A 21,894-nucleotide genomic window follows, 5' to 3' on the forward strand; every position below is an offset into this window, starting at 1 on the left:
GGGGAGGACATGAAAGACTACAGGCACAGGGTGGGACAGAAACCTCCACCATCAACATTTTTCAAGGCAGCTGTACCTGATACATATATGGTCATTTAATTCTCTTTCTGCATTCAGCAGCATGTAAATGTAGACCAAATACTCTCAGGTTTAACACAACAATGACATCCTCTTTATTCCTCACCCAGGTCCTGCTGAGTGATACATAATTGTTTAGTAAGTGAAACACTCAGTGGTGTGGTAAGAGTCCCTTTGTATAGAAAACCTTCTTGCTCAAGGGAGTTTCTATAGAGAGCCCAGTGCTTCTCCAAAGCGGATTTTCTGTCCAGCTTTGAGGTGGAATTTGAAGTCCTTGGGTGCCTCAAAGATTAGTACAATCGTAGAGCCTAAGTTAAATTCCCCTAAATGTTCCCCTTTCCTCATGGGGATTCCCTCCTTGTTGTTGTTGGATATGAAGCTGAAGTCATTGTAGGAACCTTTCGAGTAACAGGGACTGTTGGTGTGCAAGTCCTGTACAGAGAAGGAAGAAGCTGTTACTTGAGAATTTCAGTACCCTGTATTCATTAGCACAACTGTAGACTGTGGGTATCTAGGCATTTTCAATGCAGGAACTTACTTACAATTAAAAAGTGTGATAGGAATATTAAAAAAAAAGTCTGTACGGGAGAGGACTCCCTTTAAATCAGTCTTAGAACATCAGTATTGTATTTCAGGGTAATAAGATTTTGTAATTTTATTATACTGTACCAACCTCAACCATCAAACCCAGAAAGCTACTTACTACCATCTTGCTCACCTGGTCAAAGTAGATGCGGATAGAGCCCACATTCGTTGCTCCTACAGCTGTTAAAGAGAAGAAGCCATGTTTCCAGTCACCTGTAAGGACAACCCGTTCATTGTGGCAGAACAGTTCCTTGATCCAGCGAGCAACTCCAGGATTCACAGACATCAGAGAGCCTGCAATAGTGAGAAAATAATCAGGTTAAGTTGTCTGGTTTGTAGTAGAATTGTAATGCTACCTAAATGGTATTTTCAGTATAACTGTAGCTGATCCAGTAAACAATTCCGTCGCTTATTTGCATGAAGAGAGGCAAATGCTGGCAGAGCAAATGAAAGACAAGGCTGTAGTATAAACAAGGGGTCATAGAAAGATGTCATCTTTAGTCTTCTGTCCAGAAAGATCAACACTCTTGGGCAGGGCTTGTGTTCCTTTGTATTTTTCCTAGCAGAATCAGATGGAAACTAAAGACCATGCACATCCTTCATTGTAAAGGCTTGAATGCAATCTGGAACACCATCTACAGTTCTCTCTGTTAAAGAGCAAAGGGTTTCAATTTTCATACCTGGAAATTGTTTTTTGTACCCCCCTGCCTCACTCAGCTTTTGCTTATTCCCATCTACAGCTTCACCTTGACTCCACTTCCAGACAGTGAAAGCCTGCCATTAAAATAGGGAGCAAAATCTGGGGTGGGAGTCCCTTTCAAAATACCTGCCATTGTTGAAGCCTATCGTAGCATCAGTCATACCTACTCCTCTATCCCCAAACTGAGGTGGCAGGGACTCATTTCCACATTATCTGATGCTATTCCTCTACCAAAGACGTAACCAACCACCTTCACACTAGTGTCATCTACAAATTCACAAATGACAACAACTGCTGTTCATTGGCCTCCGATAGGCAGAGCGAGTCCCTAGTCTGAGATGGAACTGAAAGAAGCTTTCTAATAAGCACATAACATCCATCTAACAAAAGGCTACAGGCTACTCAAAGGAAGCTAAAGAAACTTTTTACAGCTTAGGAACAGGTTTCACTGGTTAACTATCTAGTGCATGACAGCAGCCCCTTCCAGCTCTCTTTGGTAAATAGGTAGAAGTGGTTACTGAGACTGTGGCTGAAAACCAAGTAGCTATCTAGCTAGAGCAGACCAGGAAATACTAATAATGTGAATAGGTTAAAAAAAGTTCATGACAGAATAACCTCAAGAATTTAAATCCCTACATTGCCACTGAAGTAATTTAGTAAGGTATATTCGCTACCCACATTTTTAGCTGTAAAATGCATCTGCTTTGCTGCACTGAATCCAATAGTAGCATTTCACTAATACTCCTTTGTTTCAGTCAAGGCCTAGCTTCAGTCTGGAACTTGAAAAACTTCTCAAACTTTGTGGCAGGTCATTGTCTGTGTTTCTCTCTCATGGCGTTTGAAACCAAATCCAGGTTTCTGCTAAATACCAAGTAGTAAAACATTTTTGTTATCTGCTGAACTAGAGTATGATGATCTGCAAAGGGGAGGACAAAGACATCTGATCCCAGCTCCAGTAGTGTAACTGTTCAATTGCATCTTCTTTGCCAAGCAGAGGAAGAGATCATATTTTAGGCTACTGTTTGGTCTGATCTGCAGAACTCGTTACTTCAGGTGCAAACTGAACAAATAGTGTTTGGGAACAAGTCAGGTCAGCTTGCATCAACAGTTATTTCAAAGATCGAAACCAGCTTGAACACGATATTACTGTTTTCACCATTTATATGTGATTTGTTCTGGTAGACTATACTACTATAAAATTCATTACCATTTGTGACAAATCACTTTTCTACCATTATCCATCATGCGACTGTACAATTGCTGCACTGGCATGTCTCGTTCAGCAGTGGCCCATACCAGTGCTTCCCTCCATAGCTGCTCTGTGTTCATTTTCTAGGGATGGAAACCTACCAGGGAAATGACGACGGTGTGACACCCTCCAGTCAGTGGGTGAGTGGAAGCAGTGATAATCCCCCGGTGCAAGGTAGATTACACAATGATAGAGCTCATTGCCCTCCTTTGTGACTAGTTGTTGCTGAAAAGAGTTACCATGTGGGGCTGCAAAGAAACCACGGAAAGAAAGGGGTTAAAGATATTCTTCATGCAGTCGTCCACCACAGCCAAGCAGTCTCCATTAGAACCAGTGGTAACAGCAGAGAAGTAAACGTAGTCTACTTGTATTGTGGAGACTACAAGAAAATTAGACCCTGTATTGTTTTAATAATTGCGGAAATTCCTTAATTTTGGAGTTTGCCCTTCCCTAAACAGAAGAGCAGAAACTGAAATCTAGTGAAACAGAGTTTTTATTAAAGCTACCCTTTCAAGAACAGAATTTTTCTCAGAGCGACCCTTTTCAGAACAGAATTTGTGAAGAGGCCCTATTTTTATAAAATGCAGTAGCTGCATTTGTGCTCATGTTGAAAATAACCCCACTATTTGCAGAACTCGGTCTCTCCAGTTTCCTCACCAGTTTAGCAAAATGTGTTGCTTTCATCAAAACTGAAGACCTTGGACACGGTGCTCCAGGTGCAGCAGAGCAGTAACAGCACAAGTCATTAGAAGTACAGCGCTTGAGCATAAATCTTGTTAAAGTAGCTTATGCCAATTTTTGCTAACCAGGTGCTTGGGCACATTTCAGTCTGACAGCAGAAGTGCTACAGCCTCATTATAGTGGCAGATCTTAGAGTCAATAGGAACCAAGCAATTAAATTCAGATAATCAGATTGAGCCAGTCAAGAGACTATAATGCACTGGTGAGAAAGAGAACTAGAACAATGACATGTTTATCCCCAAATAAAACAAAACAAAACAAAAATTAGACCCGCTTTTGTTCCTGACAATGTGAGAAAGAGAGAAAAAAAAGTAATCTCTTTTCTCATGATCTCTGAAAACACTGAAAGGGCAGAGCAGAATAAATGCAGAACTGATGCAGAACTCACCCTGGCTAAAATGCAGTTCCTCTGTGGAGATCCGAGGTCCCAAGAAAGATTCCAGCGAATAAGTAACCCCTTTTACTTGCTCCACTTCACAGTTTTTTACCTGTCCAAAATTAAGGATCTTTCCATCAGAGGGACTAATCTACAGTGAAGAAAAAAAAATAAAACAAATTAGGAATTCATTCATTCCTCACAAAGCAGACATGTTCCTTTGGGCGGTGGGGGAAGCTGGTAGCATAGTGTAAAGCCTTCATTTCCTTTTACTCACCACACTGTGCAAACAGCAGACTGGCCGTGCTTGTGGTTTCAGCTTCCTGCGGAAGAATTCGCTGAGGTTTCTGTAGTGATGCAGATCTTCAACAGCTGCCTCCTTCATGTTCACTCCAAACGTCCAGATGTACAGGCTGTAAACAGGCTTCCGGAGCCATGTAGGCAGCTCCACCTGGTTCAGGCGACCCCAGGCTCGTGAGAGCAGTCGAGTTGGTACTGATTTGTACAGAGCAACCTGAAGAAAGATGGATTGCACCGTGTCATTCAGTTCTCCCCACCAGTGGCTTTCTCTTACTTCTCCCCATAAAACAGAAAGGATCAAACTGTTCCTGCTAACCAATCCCTGGAACTCAGTGGGTTACACCACACACAAAGTAACCTTTAAGTCGGCAAAAAATTAACACTGCACTGCACTTAGTCCTCACTCCCTCCATTCTGCTGAGAGCAGGTGAGGGGCAGGATGAAACTTACTATAACCTTATACCGAAGCCAGCATCTCCACACCCGTGCAGGCTGAAGCTCCACATTCAAGTTACTGGAAACTGCCCAACATGAGGCTTACAGGAAAAAAAAAAAAAAAAAAAAAAGACGCATTTCACATATTCCAGTACAACACTCATCACAAGGGCTTAACGTTACCAATATATTCATTTTTGTGAATAACCAAATGAAAATTGACTGAAAAATAATTTCTCAGTGTTTGATGATGTGCTTCTCGGATGCATCTACTAATGAGGGTGTTTTCCACATTCCAGTATTGTACTGCTCTAATGATACTGGTACAATCAAAGAAACATACCCACGTGGATGCAGCTACACCAGTATAAACTTATGCCAGCCTTACTCCTCTCGCAACAGCAGGAGTTGCTAATTGCAAGGGTGTAAAGTGCCTTTATTCCTGTAGAAATATACCTTTGGACTTACACCAAAGCATAAGTTTTAGTAGCAAGAAAAACAAATGAAACAATGTTGGCAAGAGGTATATGCTGTTGATGTAACTGGAAAGATGACTCTGTCTTCCTGTTGGCAATTCCAGCAGGTAACTCTTCTGGGATTTGTGGTACTTCGTATCAGCCAAAAAGCTCACGTGACCATGATGTAATCAGGGGAGCGTGGACCAAGGGAACTGAATCCTCTAAAACCAGTTTTACCAAAGAAATAGTGATCTGCTGCATCTAGTACAATTTTTTTGAACAGTACAGCTCAGCTACATTTAGCTCCCGATGAAAAGTTGTAGTTTTTTTCTTTTTCTTAGCAAGAGTCATCATTTATTCTCAATATTAATCATATCCTTCAAAATTAAGTCTTGGAAAACAGCCATAAACACAAACAGAAGCACACACTGGCTGAGAGCCTGTCCATCATATCAAATACAGCAAATTAAGATTTCACTCACAAATCGCCATCCTGCATCACATTAAAACACAGTGATATTTCAGAAAGAAAACACCAACCTAATCTTACTTCAGATAAAAACTTCTAAGTGAACAGTAACTTAGGTTATATAAGCTGAAGTACTGAATAAAAAAATGTTTTGCCATTTTATTTGACATGCCTTATACAGTGTTAATTTCTAAAATAAATTTTGCTCAGTTTTCCACAAACACGGAGAACATGCAGATACAACTGTAAAAATCAAAAAAATTGTCAGAAGAGGTATTTCCTAGTAGCCCCTTCTCTTCAAGAGACCCTGATTTACAAGTTGATAGGGTCAAACAGAACAGCTGTTCAATGAAATAGGCTTAAGAATGGCAATTTTGTTCCAGTTTTCAATCAAAATATTTGTGGTGGTGTTGCATTCTGAAATTGCACACTTGTGGGGAGAATAACCTTGTGCAAGACATCTCACACCCTGCTCTCAACAGTGTCAGAGCAGAGATTTGTGTAGCATTTGGACAGGCTGGATTACAAATGCTCAAAAAACTTGAGGAACAAACCCTCTCTGTGCAAAAATGACAAAGCAAGAGACCATTTCAGTGTGGCCAGGAAAGGAAACTTGAGAAGAGGTGTGGTCTGCCTTATCCTAGTGCTGGTATTTCAGGTGACTGAATTAATTCAAAAGTTTCTGTTGATTTTCCTGGGTAGACCTCTGACTGTTGTCTGTGAAGCAATCAGTTGACACAACTATGAACAGTAAAAACTAAAGGTAAACATGAATTGTATCTCTCTGCTTTCCTACTACTGATCATCAGCCTGTCCTATATTAAGGATCTCTCCAGCCAGCTGCTGCCAGCTCCGGTATAAAACAGCTAACATACACGAAGCGCAAGAGAGACCTGCTCACACTTACCCTGCTCATAGGCCTCCATCCCACTCTGGTCAAGGGTTTAAGAGCACCGAAAGGCAGAAGATAATAGAGAATAGTCAGAGGCCAAGAACGGAGTTTCAGAGCAGGCCTAGACATACAGCTTAGCTGGCCCAACCTTCGCCTCAGGGCCAGCTGGGGAAATTGCAACCTGAAAGATTACATACACAACATAAGAGGGTCAGCCATCTCAGCCTCAGAACCACCAGCGTCTGATAGCTGGGGATCATTTATTCCTGCTAATCTTTACTTAAAACATTGATTCTGCAAGTCTTTACTCCTTTATCAGTTCTTCCCCTTCCCAAAATAGGAGACTAGTTATCTTAAAAAAAAAACCCAAAACCAAAAAAAGACAAATCCTCTGTCCAAAAAAACAGTGTTCACTCTCACAGGTCACATTTTATGAATGACACCCTCAAAAATTAAAGGCAAGATCACTTGCAGGTGACATTTGAAAAACAAGACACAGCTGGTTCATCCAACTAACAACATCACATGGTAGTTTACAGTGGAAATAATAAAGAGCAAAGGTTCTTCTTCCAAATCTCAGAAGACTACATCCCCAGAAAATGTTTCTTGCGACTGCTCCAGCTGGATAGCCAAAGTGGACAGCAGACAATATTCTGAAAGCTAGGAATCTGTGATGCTGGGACTTAATAAGAACTCTACGGAGGGACACTTAAGGAAAGAACAGATACTCCAATGAAAGAAACCCTAGAAACCTAATAAACTGAGGTCCCTCCGAGGGTTCACGTGTTAAAGGCATCTTGACTAGATTGTGCCTCAAGTTGGACTTTGTATCACAAAAGACAATGGAGACCAATTTACACAGACCTGTTGGTCATTCACGAACTTCGAGAAACAAGCAGTTACTTGAGAAACAACAGGAGTGGCACTCCTGAGTTAATTAATACCATTTACAAATAACTGATTCCAAAAGACATCCTTCCAGGTCTTAAAATGGTCACTGGGCATCCTGGTTCTGAACAGAGAGCATGTGGACAAAGCCAATGTTGCTAGTGCTGCAAGATAATCTAGTCTCCATAGCCCAATAACCAACTCCTTCGCCTCAACCAACTGCGTCTACGTTTTTTTGTCACGTGGACGTCCTGACTGAGAGGAAACTCACTTTGCACAAATGGCCACGGGGAGAAGCTGAACTTGCAAGTCGCAGAGGGAAAAGCTGCTCAGTTTATTAGCAGAGGACATCGTGGGCCTCAGTTCAGACCCTTGCAGGAGGTCTGGAGGAGAGATCCTTCAGGTCCCCATTTATTCTTTGGCTTCTACGCATGAAGAAACCACTGGCATTTCCAAGGTCACATTATCAAATGAAAGTCTGCCTACCTGAGGGCAAAATGTTCAAGTCTTCTGGGCACTGACTTAAATCCTGGCTAAAAGATTGTTCTCCACACACTGCTGAAGCCAGTGTGCCTGCAAGCAGGATACAGCTATGTGTGCGCACAAACTGGAAGTGGTACGCTCTGTCTGTGATGAACAGCTCTCTCACTGGATTATATGATACAAAGGATGAACTATAAAATACTGTCTATGTCTTTCCAAGATGGAAAGAAGCTGGGAAATGAAAAGGAAATTTTCTTGCCAACGCATTCTTTTCACAACTTGGATCAGAATTAAAATACCATGCAGGCAGGTACAACTGTCATCACTTTGGGATGCAAGATGGTGCCTTTGGCTCAGATTCTTTTCTGCAGCGAACACAGCTCCTTTTCCCCCCAAGAACTAATAAATAAAAACCAGAGAATGATCTGTGCATCACAATGCAAGGGGAAAAAACCGAACCCAAAAAACCCGCTGAGGAGATGAAGTGCTGTCTCAGCAGAGGTAAAGCCGGCTTTCTTCCCAGCAGGAGGTGGGATGGCCTCAGCATGGGAATAAGGGACACTTCACATTCTTCCTCCCATCCTGACCACCCACCAGCCTGCGGTCTGCTCGAGGGCTGGCGGGGCTGGGAGCTGGGTTGCCAGCATGGAGCGCGGAGGTCCCGCTCCCCCTCCCACTGCTCTCCCCCTCTTCACTGCAGTCGCTCATGGACCAATCCCTGCAGAGCTGCATCCTGGCAGCTCCCGCCGGAGCCCTCGGGCTTCTCACTGCCTTGGCCTGGTTTCAGAGTGGTCCCTCGCTAATTTTTCCATTCTCCTAGTGATGGAGAGGAGAAAGGAAAGGAATGAAAGCCTCTTCATTCCCCTTGTCATATAACAGCACGCCCTTCTCTGCCAATTCAACGCATAAGGAGCTTTATAGTAATTAGGCCAAACAAAAGCTTCGCAGATGGCTGTCGCTCCTTCTGCCCAGAAGCCCTCCCATCCTCCCTCCCTCGTTTCTCCCTTCAGTCACCATTCCTGCAAAGCAGAAAATACTGAACAGTACCTGAAACGAGTTCTCCTATTTGGTGTACCACCGGCAGAGCCAGCCGGGCCTGGACTCTCCAGTTGTGGGTGCTGGTCCCCGGCACAGCTGCTGCTGCCGCCGTTCCCTGAACGCAGCCTCCGGACATGAATTTTAACTTTGCGGAGGTTGTAGCAAGAGGGTGGAGGGTTAGATAAAGCTTTATAGCATCTCACCATTTCCCTGTGTGCAGATCTGGTCCCTGCAGGGTGTTTGACTGACACATCGTCAGGGTGACGGTTGGTTGCAAGGCTCAGTCTTTTTTCCTCTACCTCTCTTTCCTTTGCTTGCTCCGGCACAGGAGAGAGGACACGGCGTCACAGTTCCTAATTCCCCCGCTGGTTTCTCTCTGGATTCCCCCTCTGTTTCCCACTTGAATCTCTGCTACGAGGGTTGCAGCTATTGCAAACAAACAGGCATTGTGTCATATTTCAACATCCCACTACAAAGCCGACTCCGCACAAGATAAAAACGAGCTGTCCGTATAAGCAGTCCTCGCTTCCCGCTAGTCAGGGTGGCCATTGAAACCCAACTCTCCAAAAAACACCCCGCAGTCTCAGGCTGCTGGGCAGCGATGCACTACAGTCAGATGAGCAGCCAGCTGGCCTTGCACAGCTAACCCCAGAGCCAGTCTGAATCCGAGGCTGGGAGGAGGAGTGGGGCGGAGAAGAGGAGGAGATAATTCCCAGCTTCAATTCTGCAGTGCAGCAGCTGCCCCAAAAGAGTTCTGGACTGCTGCGCACCAAAAATCCTTTCCTCCTCTTAACGTCCAGCTTGGAAAGAAGAAAACAGAATGGAAAGGAGCATCTTGCTATTTTACAACCCTTGCCAGACACCACCATCCATCTCCTGAAGTCTCCTGCTGTCTCAGAGACTCACAGAGGGAGCAGGTAAAGGACATTCTTCTACAAATACCCAGATACATAATTAAATAAGCCAGTTTTAGGGCCAGCTTCAGAATCGGGTATAAAAGAAGTGTTAACGTGTCTTACTATGTGACTCTCAGTACTGTCACACTTTTAATGTCCAGTAGAACTAAAATACAAAACATGAGTAAAGTAAGCTGTTTTGGTTTGGTTTTGTTTCTTAAAGACAAAAGGCTGCAGTATTTCTGTCTGAGCATTCTGAATACACAGAGAGAGAAATTTCCCTCTTTGACCCTGCAGACCATATCAAACAGATTTTCTGCATCTCCTGCGACTGGTTTTGGATTGTTAAGGGAGCTTGAAACCAGACCCCTGGTTCAGAAAGTGGAAGTCAGCTAGCTACACCTCACCTCAAGATTAAACCAAATACCCAGAACAATTTAGGGGCTAACTCTCCAGTGGCTAGCCATTTCACTTGCGTTTTCTCTTAAAGTCTGGGTTTAAAAAACAAAACAAAACAAATTCCTTGTTTCCAAAGCTCTCTAAACACCATGAAAGCTGTATGCCTACAGAGTAGATCAAATAGAGCACTAGTGCTCTGATGTGAAGGGTTGTACTGTATTAGAGACAGAAGTGGGAGGGCCAGCAGGAAAAGCTAGAATTAACTAGCTAATGGCATCCCACTCAGGCCTCGAAAGGAAAATATTCTAGAAAGAATTGTGTACTTTGATTGGCCTTCAAATATTACAGATATTCCCTAGAAACACTTCTGGAGTCCCTGCATTAGAGTATTTTCTTCAGGAAGAAAACTGCTACATGGTATTCTGTACCTCAGGAAGTTCCAAGACCTGTGTGCATGTTGTTGCTTAAGCTGAATTTTAACAATTGCATTTAAAAAATAAAAATAAAATCCAGTTTATTGAAAGAAGATAAATTTAAGATCAACTGAAAGCACTCAAAACATACTCCTTCCTCCCTGTGCCAACTTTTTTTGTTTTCCTAGTTAAAATATCATTCAGTCTTTCTCTGGCTGGCACAAGAAACTCCTACACAACAAAAATGAAGCCATCTGTATAGTAAAATGATGAAAGCAGTTACCCCAAATCCCATCAAAATTCAACAAAAAGCAATGAGGAACACAGGGGAGCTATTTCTCCTAATTTGCCTGGAACATTAGAAATTACCACCATTAAATACTAAATTTTAAATAGAAACAAGCTAAATTGACAACATCGTTTCAAAGGGCACTTCATCGGACCAAGACGAAAATAATTTTCACACTGAATACGCATCTTCACAAAACCGTGGAGTTTGTTCATTCGTTTGGCGCTGGTGGAGCCAGGCAGGAGGAGGCAGAGCACCCCGACCCGCAGCCTGCCCTTTGCACGGGTGGCTCGCAGCACCCGGCCGTGCCCAGCTCCCCAGGACGGGCTGGCACCCTGCTCCCCTGCCTAATCTCCTTTGGAGACCTTCACCTATGCCTGAGATTGCAGAAAGACAACAGAGCAAACAGAAGTCTTAGCTACAGTGTCTTCAGTACTCTTCCCTTAAGGGTAAGGGAGATAAAACGCACACGGTCTTTCAGTAGAAATTCAATCTTACCCCCCAAAACATTTTCAAGAAATTATTATATTCTAGACTGAACAAGCCTGATTCTCTGAAAGCATGGAACAAGTTAAATAGCTCACCTGCTGCCTAGAAACAAACGGACATTGAAATGTTCTACAGCCCAATGCAGTGGGAACTACCACCCTTTAGTTCAAAACAAAAAATACAGTGCAAGAGAGATTCCTCTCCAGGAAGGGAGAAATATCAGTGTTAAAAGCTTTAGTCCTCCACTTCTTCAAAAAACTGAGTTCAGGTGAATAAAACGACCTAAGTTTCTCTTAAGTTCTGTTCTACTGACCTCCTTACATTCACCAAGATGCAAATACCCGAGTCCTGCTTAAACGCTGACATATATGGCAGGTTGCCATCCCTGTTGTGGCTGCCCGAGAAGCAATGTGCCATTCCTACAGTGTAAGAAGGCTGAAATGAAAAATCCACGCTGAGTTTACCTACTTTCCATAGGGAAAGAAACAAGAACTGGTGATCAACCAGCTCATGACAGAGGAACTCATATAATGGCGTCTCAATAGCTGGACTTCTTGGGATGCAGGCGGTGCCACAAAGCCTGCGTTATCAGCTTAGACAAGAATCTTATTGTTGGTTTGTAGGAGGTTGGACATCAGTACCAGACTCCCCCACCTGTCTGAACTCACCCAGAATCCATGTTAGGTAAATAAAAGAAGCAGTTACCAGCAGGTATAAATCCCTAGAGAATTATTATCCAATAGAGAACTGCTAATCTGCCAGCTATGCAACACCGTTCTGCTCTGTCAGCTCAAATAAACGTCAAATCCAGTGACCCCATTTAATTACTTATCATTACTACCTCAAGCCCTTCCCTCAAGTTTTAAAAAATAATACAGCAAGGCGTTTGCAAGAAAGACTAATATACAACTGAACTTCAAACCTGCAGTCTCTATTTTAAATCATAAGCATGAATCATGAGGCTTGGAATGCGCTCGTAGAGTGCTCAAGGCCCTCTGGTCACATTTTCTACATTTGGTAACTGAACTACTGTTTAAAAAATGCACCGTATGCATCCAAATGCTGTATTCTATGCAAGTGCCAGCAAAAATAAGGTCTTGCAATCAGGGGAGAGGTACTCAGTGACCATTTATTAAAGGTTCCATTCCTTTCCCAGCAGCATCTGTTTAATTTCAGACACGTAATCCCTGCTCCCACCCAACCTTCTCCGGAGCCAGCCCAGCAAGAGAAACACTGGATGCTCCACACCCAGTCAGGAGCTCCTGAACTACGAGAGCACGACAAAACCTCAAGCTCTCATGCTGCTGGGGAAACCCGAGTGCAGAGTTAGCATCTGCCAAGGCCCCCTAATTTTTGAGTAGCACGTTCGGTTCCAGCTCTGCTGGGGAAGTTTGCCAACTATACCGCTTTCTGCAGATTATTGGTGCTGGCTAATGAAACGTACCGTGGTCTGCTTTATCCATCCTTAATTTCTAAAATTCTTTACTTTTCATATGAAGAAGCCTTTCTACGTATTTTTTTTCTTAATTTATTAAGAAAAAAAACTTTTGATCGTTTTCCCCTAATTTTACGTTGCTCTTTTAGTTGCATTCTACAGAGAAAAAGTTTTCTTTACTTTTGCAAAGTGACATGAAACTTGATGACACCTACAGCACACTGTATTATTTTTATATTTTGTAGTAATATTTTCCATTTCACGTCTTAACCCGCCCCGCATTTTAGCTTAAGATACCTGTAAAGCAAACTCCCTGTTGTGTAAGGGATCTCTGATGGAAGCATTAACCCCGTTACGTCTTCCCAACAAAGCAGGACCTGGCAGAAGCTGAACAAAGCCCCCGGCGGCTCCTCCGGCGCCACCTGCCCTCCCCCGCCGCGGAGGAAGTTAACAGCGGGACTCTGAACTCCGATAACGCTGCTCCGAGAGACTGACGTTGTTTGCATCTGTTAAGAGATGACTGACTCGTGAGAGAGCCGAGACTTTGGAACGTCTCTCCCGAAACTTCCAGCCAGCCAGAGGCTCAACGCTGACGCCCAACCCTTGGCCACCGGACCTCGCCCGTCCACAAGCCCTTACCCGATGCCGGCCAGCAGAGCGAGGTCTCCTCCTTCCCGGCTTTTTCGCTTTCCCTCGCTGAAACGCGATGCCGACCCGCCCTTTTAAAACAGTTTTCGGACACGTGAACAAAGCGCCGGGTCGCGCACACCCCACCACCGCGCACGGCCGGGCCCGGCTCTCCCGCCCCCCGCGGGGCTCCGTGGCCGGGCCGGCGGGGAAAGGGGGGGGCTCCCCCCCGGGTCGGCCAAACCCCACCACCACCCCCGGGGCCCCTTCTCCGGCAGGAGAGGGGACGGGAATCCCCCCCCCCCCCCAACACACACACACCCCTACCCCGCCCGGGCAGGGGCACCCCGCAGCCGCTCGCTCCCCGCCGGTGCCGGTGCCGGTTCTCGCCTTTAAGGAAGCGGCGCGGAGCAGGCGGCCCTCCCCCCGGGCTCGCCTCCCAGCCACTGGGGCTCCAAAGCGGCTCTGTCTTCCCGTAGGGCCCCGTCCGCCTTCGGAGGAGGAGCCAGGGCGGGAGAACCGAAAAGGAAGAGAAACGGGAGGGGACCGGAACACGGCGACAACGGTGGCTCGGCCCGGGGAGGAGGGGGCTGGACCTCCGGGGCTCCGCGGGAGAAGGAAGGGGTCTGTCCGGGAGGGGCATCCAGGGCCTGCCGGGCTGGGGGGGCGGACGCTCCCAGGGAACAAGGAGGTCCCTTCATCCCCGCTCGGCTTCCCAAGGAGCCACCGGGCAAGGCAACGGGAGAAAGCGACCGTGCCGGGGAGCGAGACCCCGGCGCGGATGCGGTTGCGCTTTCCCGGTGTTGTCCTGGTGCGGCGTTAACACCGTAGAATCACAGAATTATTTAGGCAAGATCATCGAGTCCAACCATCAGCGATGCCCACTAAACCATGTTCTGAAATCTGACCATCTGACACATACGCACAGTTTCGGCCAAAGCAAGAAAGTGCCCTGCAGTCTCATAAAGTGCTCCCGAAACGCTCGGATAAATTGCTCCCTAATCCCAGCAAGATGCTCAGGAAGTTGTACGAGAGAGAACAGATTTACATCGTCAAAAAGCCAGCTCACGGGTCAGATTAAAACAAAACAAACAAACAAACAAACAAAAGGATTGATTCTACTCAGTTCAACTTTCCAGGACAGCTGAGAAAAACATTTATACACTGTCACACCCTTCACGTGTTTTGATGTTGTTGAAATTTCACCGCTTTTAACATTTTCTGACCATCTTTGTCACGTGCATTGGGCCACTCTACAAGAATTTTTTTCATAATTGTGTATTTGCTCAAATAAAACTCCAAACATCAGAACATGGGAGCAAGAACGACGAGCAAGAGACCAACCAACCAGAGATTGTTTCATTCTTCCAAAGTTGAATTAAAAAAAAAAAAATCAGAGAGTTTTTCCATTATTAGCTCTTTCCTGAACTTGATGCACACCTCTTACCATAATACTAAATGTCTGTCTCCTCTGGGCCAAGGAAAGCAACTTCTGTATTGTACTGCCAAAATAGTATCCAGTATCCTCTGTTCCATAAATACAAGCAGTTTTTAATATCAATAGGAAAGACTGTTGTTCCTACCTCTGGAATCAAGATCCTAAACCTATACTCAAGCACTTCCCCACTGTATTAAGCCGTTTTAAAAACTGTGACCCATGATGATAAGCTGAGGTTCGAACAGAACAGAACTGTGTTTTTATCTGTCATCTGTATTATCAGATGTCACTACAGCTCACTTCCCTTTAATGGTTCACTGTGTTTTTCCTGGTGCACGTCACTCCAACAAACACTGCTTTTTGCTTACACAAACCAGAACAAACTATGGAAGCACAGGACAGCTACGAGAAGTTCCTCTCTCTAGAGGAAAAACTCTTGTTCATCCGGCCACTCCATTCATCTGAACTCACTCTTTGGCCAAGGTTGCCCATAGTAACTCTTCGATCCTGTATCGATGCTGCCTGGTGCCCAGGTGAGAGGAGGCAAATTGACTCTAGTTAGCATAGGAATGGCGTGCTATGCACGGAGATCCCAGTCAGGAAATGTTCTGTGACAGCAAAGATTTGAAACAATAAGCTTCCATCCATCTGATAAATATCTACCCATCTCCCTCCAAGCCCTCTGCTTTACCTCATCTTATTAAATGAAAGCTGATCCTCACTGGTATTCACAGTAGGAGACACACTAAGGCGTTAATCAGCTCAAGGTCTTAGCTACATAATGTCTCTAAGAAAATTACAGGAAGAAAAGATCTATGGTAAAGAAACAATAGTTTTGTCTTTCCCTGTGGAAAAACTTAAGGGACACTCAACTTCAACCAGATTCATTTCCCCCCCCCCCCATTCTTTTATGAAGCTTGAGCAAAGCAAAACCATATAGGAGTTTACTCTTCTTAATTCCATCAAAAACTATGCACACTTCTATGACGATACCGATATGTACCTCTGGAACAGGGAGAGATTCCCTGCTTGCATAACACGATGATTTCCTATTTCATACCTGTCTTCCGCTCAGAAGCAGGGGAATCTGCCTTACACACAGAGCTGTCAGGTGGAAGATGGTGCATGTTCACACATGAACACGAGGTTGGTACCGTGAAATCAGAACTTCATAGCAGCAGGCTCTGCAGGGAGGGGATGTGCAGCAGTTTCTTGTTCTATATTACCCTTTCAAAGCCTGTTCAATTGCACTTGGTCTCTTTTTTGCCTATGCAAAGGCTTATTCTGCTCTAAAAAACAAGCCGAAACCCCTCTTTTCCACACTCCTTAAGCGTGCTTCCAGGGATGCAAAAACCAGAATAATGGAAAATGATAGGTCAGCAAAAAAGGCACTGCTTTCCAATAAAGAGGAACAACACAGCTCTTATTTTTCTTGAATCCTTCATTGTTTGGAATATTTCTTGCAACGTCTGAACACAGTTTCTCTTTTTCCTTGTAACTGTCAAGCTTCCTTTCCCTCCCACAGAAGCATTCAACAGAACTTAAGCACATCAGAAGGACTAGGAAACCTTGTTAGTGTCTCCTACTAGTATCTGCTGCATTTGGAGCCCTGCTTATCAGTTTTAAATACTTTGTGTGATTCCCCGCTGCAAAAAACAAATCCTTTAGAGCTGTTTCATCAAAAGCAATACTCGGAGCTTCACCAAATAGCCATCAAATAATAACAAACCAGCATATCAGTATGATGAAAGAAAGCAATTTTAATAAGGGAATTACCCAATTTCATACCTAAAAGTACAAACAGTAACAAAAAAAACCATTTGATTTCGAGTATCAAAACTGAACTGACATCGCCTTTTAAAATAAATACTCCATGAACACTTACCAGTTCTTTTTTAATCAAAACATAAAACCTGTTTGAAATAAGCTTCAGCAGGAAAAGAATATACAGAAGACAGATTTACAGACAAATTCCTCAGGAGCTATCGCTGCCTAAACTGTTAGCATCTGGACTGTCTGGATCATATCTGATTTGGGTCACTAGTGAAAATGAATTTAGGGATTCCAGCCTAGTCCCCCACAGGCATGTGGCCAAACCACTCACAAACTGGCAGTGTGCTCAGGAATGCAAAGAAATGGGATGCTAAAGGTCAGACTGAAGCATCTCCTACACAATCCTACAATCCTAGGATTTTTAACTCCTTGCCTTCAGAAATGGCACTGAAGCAGGCACTCACCTGGCTGTTTGGAAGAATACCACATATACTTTAAACTGTCTAACAAGGAGTTGTACAATATACTTAGTATTTCAAAGGAGATACAGCAGTTACAGGAAATTATGAAGCATTTCTTACTTCAATGCTGCAATGAATATTTGACCTATGAATCTGATATACCTACTGCAATTCCACAGTAATTTCTGAACTCCTTGGAATCCAGAAGGAAAAGGCAAAAATCCCCCAGGATCACCAAGAGCCATTACAGACCTAGGTGTTACCTACAAAAAAAAGGTCTTGCTATATATTCACAAAGAAAAACAGTAAATTTTTATTAAGTAGGTATTAATTCCATCTCAGCTTCCTTGTAAAGTATGTAAAGCATGAAGGCATAGAGGAAGTAACTGAAGTGCCGAAAGTAGCACAGATTGAGCAGCTAGCGAGAAGATAAACCCTACAACTACTGCACAAGCTGTATCTGTAGCTAGAACTGCTAGGACAAAAAAACCCAACAACTCAGCACTGAATGTTTTTTGAATTTTATGATATGTCATTTTAGTTCTGCCTATTTTGATTTCTGTATTTAACTCTGTAAATTGCATAATGTGCTTAATTTGCTACCTTGCAACTCAAGGTGGGGAAAATGAGAAAATGCATTGCGCTAAGCGGGAGCTATAGCTCCATTAATTACTGCAGATGCATGCCTTATGCTCTCTCAGGAGTGCAAGCGGACAGCAGGTTGAAGATGAGTCTGCATCGTGCCTTGGCAGTGCTGAAGGCCAACAGCACAGAGGAGCACAAGCCAAGGGAAGGTCATTCCATTTTACTTTGTGCATGTGAGACCAGATCTGGAATACTGTGTCCAGTTTTCTCAGGATCAGAAAAGATGTTGATAGACTTGAGCATGTGCAGTGAAGGGCCAGCAGCATAGTCAAAGGGCTGCAGCACATGGCCTTTGAGAATGGGCTAAGGGTATTGAGCTTGTTTAGCCTGGAGAAGACTTAGGAAGGACCTAACAACAGCCTTCCAACTTCCAAGAGGTTACTGAGAAGATGGAACCAGGCTCTTTACTGAGGGAGATGGAGAGGTAACAGCCATCAATTGAAACAGCGACAGTTCTAACTGGATATAAAGAAAATATTTTTCACTACGAAGGTAATTAAGCATTGGAACAGGCTGCCCAGGGACACTGGAATCTTTGTCCTTGGAAATTTTTAAGACTGAAGTGGACAAAGCCCTGAGTAACCTGGTCCAAATTCAGTGTTGGCCCTGCTTTAAGCAGGAGGGTGGACTACATGACTTCCATCTGAATGATTCATTGCCTACCAAACATTTTTTTATTCAAAATGCACAATACAATCACTTGATTAACTATCCCCTCTACCTCTGATTTGACAAGTATTTAAAAATGTAGTGTCAGCTGTACTAAAAGATGGCAGAGACGCCAGCAGTTCCTAATGTATCATTACATTGACTTCAGAAAAAATTATAGTTACTTAAGTGACAGAAACTTTAGTTCCATGATTTGTCAAAAATGCATTGGCAGTAGAGGACAAATTAAACATTCCTTTGTTGGAATGAAAGCAAAGGAGCTTTGCCTCAAATGTGCCAGAAACAAAACTGCCCCAAGTTTCTTACCTCCCACTCACTTGCAAGCTTCACAGGCACCTCTATGCCCCTCTTCTCCAGCTGTTCCAACTTGTAATCTTCATATTTTCTGTATCCTGCATATCCCCCACCTGTAGCAATCAGAACATGGAAGGGGCGCAGGCGGAAGACTTGCCCTAGTGGAGCAGTATGAAGCTTCTTCCTGTCTGTAACAGAAAAAAACCCACATTTTGGGATAGAGAACAAGTACACACTAAAGAAAAAAGTTATTATGTGCAGTGAGGGATGTCAGCTTAGGTGATGAAAATGTGATCAGAAATCTATGAGACAAGCTCCTAATATTTCAGTTATTGCGGCTTACCAAGTTACTGAAACTCAGCTGACAAGGACTGACTGGTCATCTGTGTTTTTAACCTCATCCCCCTCACCCCTGCCACACATCTCTCCAACATTCTTCCCCCCAAAACATATAAAATGAGCTCCCTGAAAGCACTATCATACTTTCCAACTATGAGATCTTCTATGCTGTTACTATATAGAATCACCAGTTGCTGGTGAACAATCTGTAGTACTGAAGACCTTCATGCTTCTCAGTCATTAAAGCTTTCATTATAGTTAGGGAATCCCCAAATTGTACTGCTAACTGGAAGAGGGATGACCTGCTTTAGTGTAGGTTTGGTAAACAGGATAATAGGCACATTTCTGCTGTAATACAGGTCATCACGTGGAAGAAGAAAAGAAAAAAGAAAAAAAAAGAAAAAAAAAAGACGTCTAGTATTATGTCTGTTTCTTACGGAGAACTGCCACGCTCCTCCTGCATAACACAAGCCTTGTGTGTCATCTGTGAGATTCATGTACACCACATTGGTACTGAGCAACAGGACAGCCACACAGAGCAACCACAGCAGTGGGAAGTATTTCCTTTGCAAAATCTTCAGAGAAAACAAATATGTTCCGGCTTAATGGGCTAAGTCTTAGACTGCGCTTCTATCTGTGTTACAGTCAAAGTCTGAAGGTTCTCAGCAATGAGCTATAAGTCACTCTGGGACAAAGAAAATGTCCAGAGAAACTAATTCTGATTCGTGTCATTTCCACAACAATCGTTAACATGGGTGAGCCAGAATCAAAAACAATGGACTACATCTTGTTCCATCAATGTCAGGCTTAGGGTTTGACTATGAAAGGACGCATTAACAAGCAAAAGAATAAACACCAAATCTATTTCTAGGCACGCATAGAGACAAAGCATAATTGCTTAGCAATCTGGGAAGCTTTAGTTCTAAGTAGTAGAGTTGATTAGAAACATTCAGCTATTCTTCATCCATTATGCGGCAAAAAGATGCCCAATAAAAGTAATTCTTGCACACATTTTGTTTTACCAAAATAATATTTTTGCTCATTTCTTTCCTGCGTATGGGATTTAAAACAATGTTTGAATTATATGTCCTAAAATACATCATAATATGCAAACAGCTTTATTCTTACAGGGGAAAAAAAATATCTTATTTTCTGAGAAAACAACAACACCAAAACCCCAATAACAAACAAACAAGGCAGCAACTACAGTTACAGTTAAGATTCTAGAAAATATTCTGCCCTAAAGAACAATGCTCAATAAAGGACAGGGATCATTTAGAACAGCTAAATGTTTATAAAGACAGACTTTTATTTTGAATTTACAAAGACTCTACAACCTTTCAAATTTGCATCACTATTTCCACAGAAATATCTGGACCGAAACCAACCATATTCTTTAGCCCTAAAGCCTTCAACTCCCTTCCTACCACATCTTTGGTTCTAAGTTAGCAAAGCTGCTCAGCTGTTTCACCAGAGCTTAGCAAATTCCCAAACCAAAACCACTCAGTGGGAACAGCTCCTTCTGGTTTGTATCCAGCAAGAGGCTGTTTCCACTTCAAGAGCCCCTATTGATTACACCGATGTGAACATTTCTCTTCCTGTGCTACAGACCAAACCATTTGATGTTCCACAAGCCACAACAAACACAATTTAAATTGTTGATAAATGATTTTAAGAGTTGACTTTTCCCCATCTCCAGCATTAAAGAAACAGCATTTCTGTAACTGGTATCCAAACCATGATCATTGGCAAAGACATCTAACACGCCATTGTTACGCTTTTTTTACCCTGACAGAATAAAATTCCACACCTCTCAGACACGAATGAAATTCACATAACCAGTTTACAAATTCCAAGACAAAAAGATTAGTTACTGATTCTGGCAACAAAGCCATGTTCAGGCAGTTGGCACTGTTGAGAGATTTCAGCTGAACATCATGTTCTCTAATGATACTAACACTACTGCAGCTCTCTGGCAAGCAGCACGAGAATATGAAGAAAGCTCATGTCTTGGCACATGAGCCAGTAGAGACAAGTCCAGGACAAGAGGAAAAAGGTGTAGGATTTTTAACATGCTAATGACACATTTTTAGATGCTTTGAACCCTAAATCTTAACTCCTTACAGGTAAAGCTAGCCTGTTTCAGATTTCTTTTAAACATTGAGTATATTCAGCAAATGAGAATAAAAACAATTTCCTTCTTTGGAACAGATGAGAAAACCTCATTCCCTCAGAAACATTAAAAAATGCAGGCTGAGAAAGCAAACTGCGTAATCGAAGGCATGCTCTAGTCTATGGAATCAGATGCAATGATATAAATATTGCTTTGTTACTCTGACAAAATGAAGAATTTCTTCTAGGAAAGGATACAAACACATAGAGGAGGCCATTATAAGGGGTAGAGATAAAACTAAAGAAGAGTTATCTGCTCTTCATAATGCCATCATTTGCAAGTCATCTAGATTTAAATCCACACCAGAATCTGAAATATCAATGGATTAGAAAATGGCTGGCTAAAAAGTTAATTTGTTCAAAGCCAACTTCAGATGACTTTTTCTTCCATGTGATCAACAATTTTGCAATATGCATCTCAACTTCCTAGATATTTTTTTTTCCCGTAATGACTAACTTTGGTTTCTAGACTACAAAGAGCTGCTGTTTCTATTAATCTCTCCAAGCATATTTTTCAATAATGAAATATCTGTATATGACATGCCAGACAAAGGATTTGGACAGGCCAGGCAAGTTAACCCCCAAAAATGGTTATAGAAAATGGGATCAACACCTCAGCTGGCAAGGAAAAAAAAAAAAAAAAAAAAAAAAAAAAAGACAACCGCATGCAGTTGTTACACTAATTTACAACAACTCATATGCTACAGGTTTACAGACAAATACTTATTAGAAACAAATACTAATATTTGATCTTCACAGCATTACCCAGCTAAAGTAATGCCAAGTGCAAGCACCATTTTAATCAGGTCTTAAACATTTCATGTAAACCTACTTTGATTTCCTGATTTATTAAAATTACAAGT

At 43.0% G+C, this 21,894-nt stretch overlaps 1 protein-coding gene across 5 annotated transcripts; it reads right to left on the reverse strand.

The window, feature by feature from the left end:
• Nucleotides 1-149: 149 nt before the first annotated feature.
• PISD (phosphatidylserine decarboxylase) lies at nucleotides 150-18,631 on the reverse strand. Of its 5 annotated transcripts, XM_049805009.1 has the most exons (9): nucleotides 13,568-13,607; nucleotides 13,253-13,332; nucleotides 8,702-9,118; nucleotides 6,299-6,464; nucleotides 4,007-4,243; nucleotides 3,742-3,880; nucleotides 2,714-2,860; nucleotides 797-957; nucleotides 150-510 (listed from the first exon to the last, which is right to left on the reverse strand). In XM_049805009.1, exons 3-9 carry the CDS (start codon nucleotides 8,896-8,898, stop codon nucleotides 286-288), a joined length of 1,272 nt encoding a protein of 423 aa, XP_049660966.1. In that variant the 5' UTR covers nucleotides 8,899-9,118; nucleotides 13,253-13,332; nucleotides 13,568-13,607; the 3' UTR covers nucleotides 150-285. The 5 variants fall into 5 exon arrangements, with proteins under 5 accessions (XP_049660966.1, XP_049660967.1, XP_049660964.1 ...); XM_049805010.1 differs by lacking the exons at nucleotides 13,253-13,332; nucleotides 13,568-13,607 and adding an exon at nucleotides 18,533-18,631; XM_049805007.1 differs by lacking the exon at nucleotides 13,568-13,607 and having other exon boundaries at nucleotides 13,253-13,356.
• Between the last annotated feature and the right edge of the window lie 3,263 nt (nucleotides 18,632-21,894).

This window comes from Accipiter gentilis, chromosome 7 (genome assembly GCF_929443795.1).
Source record: "Accipiter gentilis chromosome 7, bAccGen1.1, whole genome shotgun sequence".
In the NCBI taxonomy this organism is placed as follows: domain Eukaryota; kingdom Metazoa; phylum Chordata; class Aves; order Accipitriformes; family Accipitridae; genus Astur; species Astur gentilis.

What these genes read in the sequence shown, in the direction of transcription:
- PISD (XM_049805006.1), bottom strand. Translation starts at nt 13,883, where the DNA reads ATGCCCCTCCCGGACAGACCCCTTCCTTCTCCCGCGGAGCCCCGGAGG. An exon ending in GGTGCCCCTGCCCGGGCGGG is followed by an intron (nt 13,333 to 13,567) that starts GTAGGGGTGTGT and finishes CTGTTTTAAAAG; the next exon opens with GGCGGGTCGGCATCGCGTTT. An exon ending in GCTCTGCTGGCCGGCATCGG is followed by an intron (nt 4,244 to 13,252) that starts GTAAGGGCTTGT and finishes ATCTTTCTTCAG; the next exon opens with GTTGCTCTGTACAAATCAGT.